The sequence below is a fragment of the Anomaloglossus baeobatrachus genome, chromosome 8 (genome assembly GCF_048569485.1).
Source record: "Anomaloglossus baeobatrachus isolate aAnoBae1 chromosome 8, aAnoBae1.hap1, whole genome shotgun sequence".
NCBI lineage: Eukaryota > Metazoa > Chordata > Amphibia > Anura > Aromobatidae > Anomaloglossus > Anomaloglossus baeobatrachus.
The window spans coordinates 155,875,267-155,890,957 of record NC_134360.1 but is presented as its reverse complement, the minus strand read 5'-3'; the positions used below and the strand labels follow the sequence as shown (position 1 = coordinate 155,890,957).

General features: G+C 50.2%; 1 protein-coding gene across 1 annotated transcript in view; it reads left to right on the top strand.

The window, feature by feature from the left end:
* AKNAD1 (AKNA domain containing 1) overlaps window positions 1-15,691 on the top strand; it is a 162,239-nt gene that overhangs the window by 26,349 nt on the left and 120,199 nt on the right. The window contains exons 3-4 of the mRNA XM_075322119.1: window positions 702-838; window positions 8,866-8,925. Coding sequence (XP_075178234.1) covers window positions 702-838; window positions 8,866-8,925 — 197 coding nt within the window. The remainder of the gene's footprint in view (window positions 1-701; window positions 839-8,865; window positions 8,926-15,691) is intronic.

Sequence of the window (15,691 nt, the reverse complement as noted above, 5' to 3'; positions counted from 1 at the left end):
GATCTCCTACAGTGTGTGTCTTGCCGGCTCCATGTCCAGGCCACGCCCCCTGAAGGATTATTTTTAATGAAATTACTTAGAGGGTATATTCTGTTAGCTAGTGTCAGGTGGTAACCCGTCTCCCCAATCCCTACCATAAGGGACTTCCTACCCTTTTCGAACCCTTGCAGTAGTTTTGGTAAAATCATCATTTTATGACCAGGAGCTTATCACTAGAGGACTAATTGACCTGCTGTCAGGAAGTCCAACCACACCCTCACCACTGATTGGCAGCTTTCTCGTTATGCAAAGTATAAATAGAAAGCTGCCATTCAGTAGTGTGGGAGGGGGTATACAGAGCTCAGTATTAAGAGAAATACTAGATCCTCAGCAGATGAATCAGTAATTTTATCAAAACTACAGCATGTAGCCCAGTAAGTGACACATTTCCTGAATCAGGGTCTCTGCCTCTACATCATGCTGCTCTCACATGGAGTAGCAAAAATCTGATGAAAAATTCCCTCTAATAAAGTGTATTGTTGGTATGCTGATGTTCACTATATCTGTTTTTGTTGCCTTGATAGTAGTCTAAATTTACATCTATTTGGAGGAATTCATAGCAAAAACCTAAATGTAAGGACCTACGCAGGATGACATTATCGAAAACACAGGCTATCCTTAATTACTATGCTGATAATTTTATTATTGTGTATTCTCTGCAGAAAGTAGCCTTGGACCACCTGGCTTGGAAGAAGTAGTCATTGAAGGGTCCCAGAACATGGAGTGGGCACGGGTTCCGACAGAGGGATCAAAGATGACCGGACTGTTGATGGAACAAGCCCAAACACTGAAAAAGAAAGTAATTATGAAATATTTTATACGTTTTTACATATGAATGTCGATGTATGGCAGGTCAGAACATGTCGTTACCCTGGACCTCGGCCTTTTTAGTTTCCTTTTAATCTGACCCATCTACAGACAGAAATCAATACTGTATAAATAATAGAAAGATTTTTCCTTTGTGAAGGATACTACTTTTTTCCTTCTTTCATCCCAACTTACTGAGAGCCATAACGTTTTTGATCTCTCATTGATATTGCTTTATCAAGGCTTGTTTTTTGTAGGCTGATTCTTTAATGGCACCATTGTGTGATATGACCAAACACCTCAGGTTAGAAACGTGTAGGCCATGAGTTTTAGGGCTCTCCATCTACTACGTTTGGATTGAATATTTTTAGGAGTCATCTAATAAAATTAATGTTTAAATATTTTTCTACTGCGAATGCTGCAACTTCCTTTCTGGTTATTAGGTTTTTTTGTACTACTATGTGGTACAGGGCCGGCTCCAGGTTTTTGTGGGCCCCGGGCGGAAGAGTCCCAGTGGGCCCCATCCACACACAGACACCGATACGAACATATACATATTTAAAGACAAACTCACAAAAATACATATAAACAGACAAATATATACAGTCATATACACTTACAGACACACACACACACACACACAAGTCTGCTGCATACAGACAGACACACACAACTCTGTTACATACAAACACATACAGCTCTGCTACATACAGACAAACACACACACAAACTCTGCTACATACAGACAAACACATACAACTCTGCTACATACAGACAAACACATACAACTCTGCTACATACAGACAAACACATACAAGTCTGCTACATACAGACAAACACATACAACTCTGCTACATACAGACAAACACATACAACTCTGCTACATACAGACAAACACATACAACTCTGCTACATACAGACAAACACATACAACTCTGCTACATGAAGACAAACACATACAACTCTGCTACATACAGACAAACACATACAACTCTGCTACATACAGACAAACACATACAACTCTGCTACATACAGACAAACACATACAACTCTGCTACATACAGACAAACACATACAACTCTGCTACATACAAACACATACAACTCTGCTACATTCAGACAAATGCACACAACTCTGCTACATTCAGACAAACACAACTCTGCTACATACAGACAAACACATACAACTCTTCTACATAGAAACACATACAACTCTGCTACATACAGACAAACACATACAACTCTGCTACATACAGACAAACACACACAACTCTGCTACATACAGACAAACACATACAACTCTGCTACATACAAACACATACAACTCTGCTACATACAGACAAACACATACAACTCTGCTACATACAGACACATACAACTCTGCTACATACAGACAAACACATACAACTCTGCTACATACAGACAAACACATACAACTCTGCTACATACAAACACATACAACTCTGCTACATACAGACAAACACATACAACTCTGCTACATACAGACAAACACACACAACTCTGCTACATACAGACAAACACATACAACTCTGCTACATACAGACAAACACATACAACTCTGCTACATACAGACAAACACATACAACTCTGCTACATACAGACAAACACATACAACTCTGCTACATACAGACAAACACATACAACTCTGCTACATACAGACAAACACATACAACTCTGCTACATACAGACAAACACATACAACTCTGCTACATTCAGACAAACACATACAACTCTGCTACATTCAGACAAATGCACACAACTCTGCTGCTCTGTGGGGCCCACACCCGCGGCTTGGCGGGGACAGCACCAGCGGCACTGGCAGCACCCGCGGCTCGGCAGGGCCCACACCCGCGGCTCGGCGGGTACAGCACCCGCGGCACTGGCAGCACCCGCGGCTCGGCAGGGCCCACACCCGCGGCTCGGCGGGTACAGCACCCGCGGCACTGGCAGCACCCGCGGCTCGGCAGGGCCCACACCCGCGGCTCGGCGGGGCCCACACCCGCGGCTCGGCGGGGCCCACACCCGCGGAATCGGCGGGTGGGGGCATTGGCAGGGGCCAGGGCATACATCCAGGGGGTAGAAGCAGCTCACCGGGGCCTATAATGGGGAGGCGGGGAGGGCACTTACCCGATTAGGTCACGGTGGAGAGGGGGCCCACACAGCGCCGGACAGAAGCTCGCCTCCTTCATCTGTGGGACTGAGAAGGCGGTAGCTCCGCCCACAGATGAAATTCAAACGAGGATGTCTGCGCGCCTTAAAGTGACGGCGCCGCAGATTGCTGCCGAGGACTGCGGTCCCCGGAACTCGGCCGGGGACCGCAGAACTGTAAAGGCGAGTGGGCCCCGGCCAAGGGACAGGAGAACTGACGAGGCCGAGTGGGCCCCCCCGGCTCTCCAGGGCCCCGGCATTTGCCCGGGTTTGCCGGGTGCTGACGCCGGCCCTGATGTGGTACTCCAACAAAGATAACCCATTCTTGGTCACAGGATTGCTGAGGACATATTCAGATGTATATTACATGACACTCCATTCTTTGGTCGACCGTACACTGACACCTATAATTGGCTGCAGCTGCCAGGTGACTGACGTATCTGCATCAGTCTCAGTTTAAACCACTCAGGTAGATCAGAGCTGTGAATATTCATTTATTTATTGTTTTTTTTTACATTATATGATTCTATAGACAATTTTTAGATCACATCCGAACCTTTACATGTTAAAACCCCCTATACAAATTAGATCACTTATATAATGTCTATGGCAAGTATTAGGAAGTTAACATTGATATTAAATATTCCGATTCATGTGGAGGGTCGGCACAAAACCCTTCTTACTTATAGCCTGTAATGTGGATTGCTAATGTGACGCCCCTGGACTATCAGGTCGTCACAGGGTATTACACAATCTGCCCTCCCGTGCAGTATCCACCTCCCTCTTGGTTATGGGTCCCTAACCAAATGATGTTGCTACATCAGCTAATCAAAACCCTAGATACACCCTGCACCACACCCACTAGACACACCAGTGGAAGGCTTGAGTGGAATAGAGTCGCCCACCTGGGGGGTCTGGGAGGGGAGGTGAGGAGTGTAGTCAGTGACTCGGTTAGAGGGAGAAGAGAGAGAAGCCCTCGAGCTGTGAGGAGCTCTGAGGAGACCAGGAGCGGTGACTCCCATAAGGAAACTGTCTAGGTTGCAGACGGTGGTCTGGGCCTAGAGGAGTCGGACCCCCGGTCGCAAGGGGCTTGGATCTGTCGAGTAGGACAGTCGGCGGACTTGCACCATCACCGGGCTGGGACCGAGGCACGACGGGGTACATGGACCCTAGGTCGGGGAGTAGCTGCATGCAACCCGATAATTCACCAGCGGAGAATGGAGCCTTCAAGATTCGTTCCCAACCGCTCCAAAATCGGGGTACTAGCGCAACGAGGGGGATAGGACTCTCCACCCAAAACGGTCTACAAAATCCCAAGCGTGAACCCGGAGAGCAAGCTCCCGCTCGTAGCCATAGTGGGGAGTTGATCCCGGCAAGTTTCACACTACCAAGACCACCAGAGAACTAAACTTAGTGCCAGGAGGAAGGTCACGGGTCACCAGGCAGCACCATTGGGGACGGGACCCGAACTAGCTCCCTTCAGCGGCAGCGGTGTCCAGAGATTTGTTTTACCCGGTTGTCGGTGTCTGATTCATGGACTGAGTGAGTACAAGAGTGATCCCTTCATCCCACGGCCTAATCCTCCCACCGAGTCCCCGGCGCACCCCCTACCCGTGGAGGGTCACTACACCTGGCTGCCCCCCGTCATGACCTCGGGTACTCCCCAACAGCAGTGGTGGTATTCACCCCAGTTACCGCGCACCACGGGTGGCGTCACAAACTCTATGACCCCTTGTGAATACCCCCTTCATTTGTGTGGCTGCACGACCCCCGGGTTTGGAGACCCTCGAGCCACTGAGAACTCGGATCCGAGCAGCTCGGCTGCTTCCACGTGGGCGGCACACTAAGAAGCCAGAGGAAATGGTATATTTTACACATCTTTTCCTGGACGATAGCCTAAGTACAGTAGAAACATTTGATACATTCACTTTAAAATAAACCTGTCAGAATAAATACTGGTATTTACCTGCTATAATAGTGGTGATCTGCAAATAAATATGTAGCACCTTTGGACTTCAGGCGCCACAGGGTATTACACCACTTTTCAGGGGTAATATCTATCCCGGGTCAGGAGGGGGTTAACCTGCCGGTGCCGTCACAGAACACACACAAACAACCGCAGGTGCTTACTCATGGGGGATATACTAGGGCAGACAGGGTAGCCAGCCATCATGAAGCGTGGGACTTACCAGTTGCTAGGGCAACCACTGGGGGTGGGCACCACATGGGGCAGAAGTAGGAGCAACCATCACACTGTATACAGAACCTTCCTGGGCATAGCTTGGGAGAACAGCTAGCACTGAAAACTGGGGTTAGTATTTCCTCTGTCCTCGTGGACCCGGGGTTGGAGGAGGAGGCTCGGCTCGGGTTCCAGATAGCAATCGAGGGACACTTTACTAACAGACTTTCACTGGCACCGGCGGTGATCACTGACTATCCGGGATTGGCTGGAGCCCATCATAGCAGAGAACGTCACCTCGGGCAGCGCTTAAAAGGACTTGTTAGTAAAAACATTTGGAACCGCAGCTCCTGCATCTGCCTCTGCTTTAACCGGCGCCGACGCCTAGCGCTGTCGCGCCAGCGGGGACTACCACCACTACTACCCTCGTCCTCCGCCATCCTCCCAGGGTAATCCTGCTCCACCTGTGGGGAGCACTACCATCCCGGCTGCACCCGACATCTGCCCCGGTGAGAGACCCTGCAGCGGTGGCCCCCATCCTTGGCTGCACCACAGGTGGTGTCACGATCCTAATAGACTTTCCTAAAACCCCCGACTACTACCTCCATCCTCCCTACCACTCCCCAATCCTCCTTCCTGTACGCCTTGGGGTAACGTAACCGGGCCAGGCCCCCCCGTGACGACACAGAAGAATCTGCACCCCGACCCCGCAACGAGTAGGTTAAAACACCTGCCCCGTGGGGAGCTACAAATACAATTTTAACCATGTGCAGCTGACGAATTGGAAGCGTGGCTGCAGTGAGAAAATGAAGTTATATTCTCCCTGCAGCCGGTCGCATCCAGTCACTAGGTTAGTGCCGGGGCAATGATCAGTCACTGGTCAGTATACTGTGATCAGTCAGCACTCAGTTTACAGTGATCAGTCTGCGCTTAGCATACAGTGATCAGACAGTGCTCAGTATACAGTGATCAGTCAGCGCTCAGTACACAGTGATCACAGAGTGCTCAGTTTACAGTAATCAGAGAGTGCTCAGTATACATCGATCAGCTAGTGCTCAGTATACAGTGATCAGACAGTGCTCAATATACAGTGATCAGTCAGCGCTCAGTATACAGTGATCAGTCAGCGCTCAGTATACAGTGATCAGTCAGCGCTCAATACACAATGATCAGAGAGTGCTCAGTTTATAGTAATCAGAGAGTGCTCATTACAGTGGTCAGCTAGTGCTCAGTATACAGTGATCAGACAGTGCTCAATATACAGTGATCAGTCAGCACTCAGTATACAGTGATCAGTCAGCGCTCAGTATACAATGATCAGAGAGTGCTCAGTTTACAGTAATCAGAGAGTGCTCAGTATACATCGATCAGCTAGTGCTCAGTATACAGTGATCAGACAGTGCTCAATATACAGTGATCAGTCAGCGCTCAGTATACAGTGATCAGTCAGCGCTCAGTATACAATGATCAGAGAGTGCTCAGTTTACAGTAATCAGAGAGTGCTCATTATACAGTGATCAGCTAGTGCTCAGTATACAGTGATCAGAGAGTGCTCAGTAGACAGTGATCAGAGAGTGATCAGTATACAATGATCAGATAGTGCTCAGTATACAGTGATCAAACAGTGCTCAGTATACAGTGATCAGAGAGTGATCAGTATAGAGTGATCAGACAGTGCTCAGTATACAGTGATCAGAGAGTGATCAGTATACAGTGATCAGACAGTGCTCAGTATACAGTGATCAGAGAGTGATCAGTATACAGTGATCAGACAGTGCTCAGTATATGTGACACCCTGTACTAGCCAGGTAGTCACAGATAGCGCCCCCACAAAACACCAGTCCCACACAAAGTAACACCAGCCAAACCACATAAACCATAGTCACCTCCCTCAGTGCTTAATGGACACACCAGGGGGCGGAGCCAGGCGGTTGGCCACGCCCACCGAGGAGTTCAGAGGGCCTGAGGTAGGAAAACACAGTTGAGTTGTAGTCAGATGAGTGACTGGAGTGAAGAAGAGTGGAAGCAGGCCTGTGTAGCAGGTCTGCAGCAGTCTGACAGGTGCCAGGGTCGGAGCTCTGGTACCTTGGCTAGGAGGCATACGGTGGCCTAGCCTGCAGGAGCCGGGAAGACGGCTCGGTGGAACCGTGGTGGACCGGGACAGGGTAGTGGCCCGCCGGTACCGACCTGGGGAACCGACTGGAAACCGGAGCACACAGGGGGGTACTCAGACCCTGAAACGAGGTCCAGAATCCACTGGACTGAGTTAATTCACTGATTGCGGTCTGGACTATAGGTCCCTTTTCACCCAAGTCCCGACTGAATACAACAGCCCACCGAGGGGGATAGAAAGCCACCGCACAGGCAGAGAGATCCCACGGGCCAGCGTCTGCGGGCAAACGAGCTTTCCCTATATACATACATCCGGGGAGCGGACTCCCGTTGCTGAAGCGCAGGCAGTCTACACATACACTAAACGGTGCAGGAGAAAGGCACAGACCACCAAACCGGGTGGGGGGCCAGACGCAGCCGGCTGTGGGCACCGACCACCATCAACTTTGTTTACCAGAGACTTGTGTGTGTCAATAACAGTGAGTACAACAGTGCCATCCGGCCGCGCACCGCCCTGCACCACCCAGCTTTCCGCAACGGGTCCCAGGGCCATCATCCCTGCCCACGGAGGGGTTAACATCTTGCTGCATAACCATCTCCCCCGGGTGCCCCGTAACTGCAGCGGTGGTGTCTACACCTTCACTACATCCCGTGGGTGGCGTCACGAACTCAAACATGGCTCCGGCCGTACACTTACCTACCACTCCCCCCTACATAGCGCCAGCATCCTTTCAGAGTGAAGTGACCCCGGGTCCGGAGGCGCTCGAGCCACCCACCAACGAGCCCGGATCCGAGCGGCTCGGCTGGATCCGAGCGGCTCGGCTGCAGCCGAGCGCGGGGCGGTACATATACAGTGATCAGCTAGTGCTCAGTATACAGTGATCAAACAGTGCTCAGTATACAGTGATCAGACAGGGCTCAGTATATAGTGATCAGTTAGCGCTCAATATACAGTGATCAGTTAGCGCTCAGTATGCAGTGATCAGTTAGCGCTCAGTATACAGTGGGGGCCCATTTCCTATTCAAATAATTTTTATTAGGTTTTGTAGTTAACAAATCTTGAAATCATGCGTTACAAAATTTAAGGACATATAGATAGTAATAACAAGGTTAAGAAAATTCACATATTTTGACCCCCCCAGTTTGTTAGTGTTGATACATGAAGCAGTATATTTTGTTGGTCAAATCAATTGCTTATGAATTAACTTTTTGCAAAACATAACTAAACAACAAATAAAATTAACAACTTCCTGACATGGATTCTGTAGAAAGTCCAGCAAATTTGCGAGATCAGAAACATAGTGGAGGCCCATTTCAACCTCCAAAACAGGTGGAATTATGCATTTTGATGAGTTTTAGCGATGCAAAGGGCCCATACTTTGTTCTTGCACAGGGGTCCTTTTCTGTCTGTGTCCACAAGTGTGCAGGTAAAACATGTTTTGTTTTGTGAATGGTTCTCTTAAATGTACTATGCAATCTGTAATCTTCTGATGTGATCACAAAAATGATATCTTAGACTGTCACTGAGCATACAAACACAAAATGATTGTTCTTTTACAGGTGGAAAGCTTTTCTGATAATCTTTGCAAGAAATCATTGTCTAGAAAGGAACAGCTCCTGGTAAATGTTGGGGTGCTTTGGTTTGCAGTGATTATGCTTTGTGTTGTGTTCCTGAGTTTGTCTACACTTATCTGTCATTGAGAGACTCTACTTCCCTTCCACATTTTATCTAACAGCACTTAAGTGGTTTTTAACCATTTACTTCCATCAAGGATGGTCTGCATGTAATAATACAGAATAATCTAGTCTGAACTACGGGCAGCATGACTTACAACTCAGCTGTGCTTACATTCTGGTTTGTTTTTGCTGAAACACTCCAACGTTTCAGTGAAAACATGGCTTCAAAAAGCCGGCAGAGAACTAAAGGAAAAGTTGTGACTCCCATGTTTTTCCAAAAAAGAGCCCTCCTCCAAAAATAAGTCCTAACAGGAATTTTCGGTCTTTTTGGAGTAAGGCTTAAATATAAGCCCTACCCCCAAAATAAGGCCTAGTCGCGGTTCAATAATGAAGTGTCTATGCAGCTAAAAACGTTAAAGAATACTGGAGGACACTTCATTATAGAAAGCAGACACCCCCAAAAGAGAGAAGACAGAAGAGAGAAGACCCCGCGATCATACTCACCAGCCGCCGGATGGAAGGACCGGCAGTGGATTGAATGCCCACATCAGATCACATACCCACATACATGAGATCTCGCACACAATCAGATCGCGCACATAAAGACACACATCAGATTACACACAGAATCACACATCAGATCGAACACACAATCACACCACACACACACACACACACACACATCAGATCGCACTCCCACATACATCAGGTCGCACACACAAACAGATCACTCACACACACATCAGATCACACACACAATCACACAACAGATCGCACACACAATCACACAACAGATCGCACACACAATCACACAACAGATCGCACACACAATCACACATCAGATTGCACACACAATCACACATCAGATTGCACACACAATCACACATCAGATTGCACACATAATCACACATCAGATCGCACACACATTCACTCACCACATCCAGCAATACTGATTGCTCCAGCAGAAACTCCTGGGATGCAGTGTGGTGGAACGCATCGAGGACCTGCAGTGGAATGCATCGATGTGTTCCACTGCCGAGTCCTCCATGCGTTCCACTACACTGCGTCCGATCTTCCCCTGCTAGCCAGAAGCAATCCATTTTGCCAGATGTGGTGAGTGAATGTGTGCAATCTGATGTGTGTGTGTGGATGTGCGCGCGCGATCAAATGTGTGATTGTGCGAGCAATCTGATGTGTGATTTTGTGTGTGATCTGGTGTGTGTGTGATCTGGTGTGTGTGTGTGTGTATGCGAGTGCGATCTGATATATATGAGTGTGTCGGCCAGAAGTAGGAGAGCACCATATGGAGCATACCCGCCGAAGATCACAAGGACCTGAGAGCCATGCAGAAGTCATGGGTCTGGTAAGTATGAGTCTGTTTCTCCAAAAATAAGACCTACCCGAAAATAAGCCCTAGCGTTTTTTTCGTGGCAAAAAAAGTATACGACAGTGTCTTATTTTTTGGAAAAATCCAGCTTTTATCCACCGCACACCAGTTGCTTGATAGGTCTCTCTCTATAATGCATGTGTGACACCCTGGACTAGTCAGGTCGTCCCAGGTAGTCCCATGCACACACACCCCCTCCCTAGAAAGGTGACAGCAGCTAACCAAGAAACCCTTGTCACCACCCTCCAGGTTTGATGTCCACACCAGGGGGGCGGAGTCAGGCAGTTGGCTCTGCCCACCGAGGAGTTCACAGGCCTGGAGGCGGAAAAAACACACAAGTTCTAGTGCAGAGTGGAGAGTAGTCTTGACAGTGAAGGAGTGAGGTTGAGTTCAAGGGCAGACCTGTGACCAGGCCTGCCAATAGTCTACTCAGGTGGCTGGGTAGGACCCAGTCACTTCTGGCAAGGAGGCAGACGGTGGTGGCCGCCTGCATGAGCTGGGATAACAGCTGGTGGAACCGTAGGGACCGGGGTTGGGGCGGTGGCCCGCCGGTACCGAACCGGGGAACCGATTGGAAACTGGAGCACCAGGAGGGGTACTCAGACCCAGTACGAAGCCCCGAACCAACAGGGCCGAGTCAAATCAACTGATTGAGGACTGGACTTAAGGACCTATCCCACACAAGACCCGTTAGAAGACAACAGCCCAACGATACATGGTAAAGCCACTGCCATGGCATAGAGACCCAAAGGGCCAGCTTCTGCGGGCAAATAGGGCTCTTCTGACAACCAGCAAGCCGGGGAGCGGGCTACCGTTGCTTAGGCATAGGAGTCAAACATTCATACAAAAAGGTGCAGGAGAAAGGCGGAAACCACCTCCCTCGGGCCCCCGGGACCATCACTCCCCTACCCACGGAGGGGTCAACAACAAGCTATGCAACACCGTCCCCAGGAGGCCTAGTTAACGGCAGCGGTGGTGTCCATCTATTCACCACAACCCGTGGGTGGCGTCACGAACTTACATCCCTTCCAAACCACCATGGCCCCGGCCGTGGAACTCCCCGCTGAAGTCCCTGCGTGTAGCGCCAATCCCCTTGCAGAGCGACGTGACCCCCGGGTCCGTGAGGAGCTCGAGCCACCCACCGTACGAGCACGGATCCGAGCGGCTCGGCGGTCGCAGCCGAGCCCGCGGGGTGGTACACATGCATGTAAACACACCATAACCTTTCAGAGTAAAACATATCTGTCTACAATTGTAAAGCCAGGCTCTGCTTCATGCTGTTTGAGGTTCACCTTTTCATGATGTTGACCATATGGTTTCCACTTTGAGACCAGAGGTTGGAGTGGAGCAATGTCAGCTAGCATTGAGATCTATCTTGTACATCATTGGTCCCCAATCGTTTTCATTTTGAATGCCAAATCCAGCTCACCCCACAGTAGTGTCACTGAGAGCCCCTATTACCAGTATAATAAGAGTCAAAGCTTTTCCACAGAAGTCACACTGAGGCACTATACCAAGATCTTGGAGTTCCCATGTAGCGACCACGGTGCCTTAGGATACTCAGTGGTTCCTAGGGGTAGCTGTGACTGGCCTGACCCGGCTCCGTAACCCCTTCGGCTACATGAAAAAGAAAAAACAGCAAACGGACAAGTGTCCAATACAGATGGGGATGGAAGGAGGGTGACGGGCCCCTGGGAAGCGTGTCACCGGTTAAATTTTGTTTAAATGCGGATTGCACATTTTCTGTTAGTACAATAAACCTCATTTCAATCCAGAAATATTACTGAGTCCATCAGTTATTAGATATATGAAACTGAAATAGCTGTTGCACAAACCCAATTTGTTATAAAGAAAAAAGGTTAACATTAATAGGGGTGCCCAACTTGGCTGAAGACCAGATGGGTAACATCATGAAGAGGCATTCACAAGGGATCTGTTCTACTCCTGGGATTATGGCGTGGGGTGGCATAATATACAGTAGCCATACTCCTCTTTTCCCATAAACAGCACAGATCACTTATGTATATGATCGATAATAAATGTATGATCCCTGTGAGGTAAATCCTGGGATATGAAGAGGAATTATGACTAGAAGTCATAATTGCTCTCATCACTCCCTGGCAGTGCCCCCCTCCCTTCTTGTGCTCAAATGTCCAGCATCTGTGAAGGTGTCACATCCCACTTACACCTCCAACAGCCATCTCCTCTGATATGGAGATGAGATGATGTGCGGACAATGGACACAGGATGGCTCCCTGCCGTCACCCTGTAACAAGAGTTGTATCTCATTAGCAAGGCTTGGAAGTAGCCAGACAGAACGACTCCAGTAAAAAATGGTTCATATCTCGCAAGCCATATCTCCGATAAATATGGCAACCATAAAAATGGTGTTTGCGCAGGCGGACGATGCTGGCACACCTTTTTTATGGAAGGGGGAGCTTGGGAAATACCCCAGGCGTGATATCAGCCATATGGGAACTCGTAGACAGGTCATGAGTCCCCTCGTTCTGTAGCTAAATTCATAACTGTCACAATGAGAGCATTGGCGTCTGCCTACGACGCTCCCAGGCAAAGTTATGGCCAATATCCCCTTTGCTGGATAATTCTGATCCATGCAGGGGGAGTGGCAGTGCTTCCCTGTGAGGTCACTAAGGTAGGAGGGGACCTGGATCTGCCCAGGTTGATAACCCTACTTCGGCCATTTTCCAGGGTTCTTCTCGCTGGGGGCACGTGTAGGAAACATCTGTGGGAGTTCCTGGAAACCTGGTCTACAGCGCCCCCCTGTGGCCAGACGCAACAAGGTAACTGATTGAACTGTGTATGCCTGTTTGTAACCCATGCTTTATCTGTAACTGTACTCTGACATATGTATATTCTGTAGATTCCCTATTGTATATATTGTAGTTTCTAGTGTGCTTTAGGCTGATTAAATTATATAATTAATCTTGGGCTGTTCTGTTATCTCGATCTAGAATCCCACGTCTGTGTGTTCGGCTAATAGTTACCGTGAAGCGGTTGGTGGCAGCGAGTTTGTGCCAAGGATTATTGTGGGGAGGCCAGTGAGATTCGGGGAGATTTTATATATTCCGCCCGCGGAGGTCGGGGGAATATATACCCTACTCTCACCGGGGACCCTTCAATAATCGGCATAAGTAGTATAGCGGCCTCCTTGCTTATTGTCGGGCAATTCCATAATTGGCCTGACTATAAGAGGGGCGCTAGAGAGCGCATCACGTGCTCTGTCGGTCGGGAGGTATAAAGGAGGGGTGACCCCCCACTTGTTACCCCCCGATTGTGACGTACTGGTAGCCAGCGCGGGGGATTTCTGAGTGACCCCCCCCGGTGGTTGTGACATATTGGTGTCAAGCGGTGGGATCGAGATAATAGTGTGTGTGAGTGTGAGACCCATACTCCCAGACACTAAAGACTGCCTGCAGCAGCTGTGGCTGCTGGGGTCTTCAGACCAGCTCAACACTAGAGTGTCAGAGTGCAGATACTGTAAGGTGTGTGGAGGCATCAGGTGTCAGTTCTGTGTCAGTGACCAAAGTCTGCAACAATGGCTGATAGCACCAGGAGCAAAGCCAAAGGAATGGCCGATGCTCAGGCCAGAGACGATGAGGAGGTTGTCCACGAGCCCTCCAGGAGCTCGACGCCAGAAAACAGCTCTGCAGAGGACATTGCACAACCGGGCACTGCTGGACAAGATGAGGAGCAGCTCGCCCAAGGGTCCTCAACGAGCCAGATGCCAGCCCTCCGCTCTGCCATGGACAGTGAATCACCAGGCTCCGCAGCGGGCCGCAGATCACCACGTGCCATCCCACCGAGCCTGGGAGGCTCGGATAGCCTTCTTCAAATGGCTATGGCCCTACGCCAGGCTGGAGACCGGGAGGGCTACAAGGAACTCATGGCCGAGCGTGAGCGGCAGGCAGCGCGTGAAGAGCGCCAGGCAGAGCGTGACTACCAGCTGCAGCTAGCTCAGCTCCGGCCCTCATCAGCCACACGTGACCTTCAAGACACCAAACTTCCAAAGGTCCGTGTTGAGGACTTCCCAGTGCTGGAGAAGGATGGAGACTTGGACTCTTTCTTGACTGCTTTTGAACGGACTTGCTTGCAGCACCATCTGAACAAGGACCAGTGGGCCAAATACCTGACCCCCCGTTTAAGGGGTAAGGCCCTGGATATCCTTGGGGACTTGCCTGCTGAGGCAGATCAGGGCTACGACACCATCAAGCGGGCCCTGATCCAACAGTACAACCTCACCCCGGAGTCCTACCGCAAGAACTTCCGGAGCCTACAGAAGGGACCAAAGGACTCCTGGGCTGACCACAGGCGGGCACTTGCCCGAGCTGCCGACCACTGGACCCAAGGCCTGCAGCTTTCCACCGGACCGGAGATCCTGGACTTGTTCATCACGGAGCAACTCTTGTGGAACTGCCCTGAGGATCTCCGCCAGTTCATCCGAGACCAGAAGCCCAAGGGGTCCACGGCTACAGCTGCCCTGGCCGATGACTACACCAACAATCGTGCTCCTGAAGCCAGGAGAGCGGCCACCAGCAGCACCTGGAGAGGGGGTAAGATGAATTCTGCGACTGCCCCACCTGCCCCTAGACTGCAGGGGGTGTCCCCCTCAACTCCCCTCTCCAGGCCCGTGGCAGAACCAAGACGGTGCCACCAGTGCAACCTACCTGGACACTTCAAGGCCATGTGCCCTCAGCGTCCCAAGGCCCCGGCTCCGTCCCCGTCCCAAGGGCCGCCCAAGGTGTATTGTGTGGGTGGGGGTGGTGGTAGGTCCCTGGACAGCTTCCAACCTGTCACCGTCGGCCAGTCTGTGACCATAGGACTGCGAGACAGCGCCTCGGAGGTGACTCTGGTGCGGCCTGAGATGGTGTCCCCCCAAGACTTGATCCCTGGAAAAACCCTCGCTGTCTCCGGGATTGGAGGCACTGACCCGGCGCTGCCTGTTGCTGACATTTATGTGGACTGGGGCGCAGGGCGAGGGGTGAGGGAGGTGGGGGTAACTGATCGGATCCCTGCAAACGTGCTACTTGGGACAGATTTGGGGCAAATAACCTCCCAGTTTGGCCCCGCCCCAAAGGCTGAACCTTCAGCCAGTGCTGACGTGCCTCCGGACAATGTTAATGTGTTATCTATGAATGATGTAAGGGAGGAGGGAGTGAACTCTGATATTTCTGCTTGCACAGACACCATAGACACACACGCAGCTGCAGCTGTGACAGGGGAGGGGGTCAGAGAAAGGTGTGACAATGCCTCTACAAGTAACCAGCCTGTGAGCTGGGATCTGCTGCCCTCTGCAGGGATAAG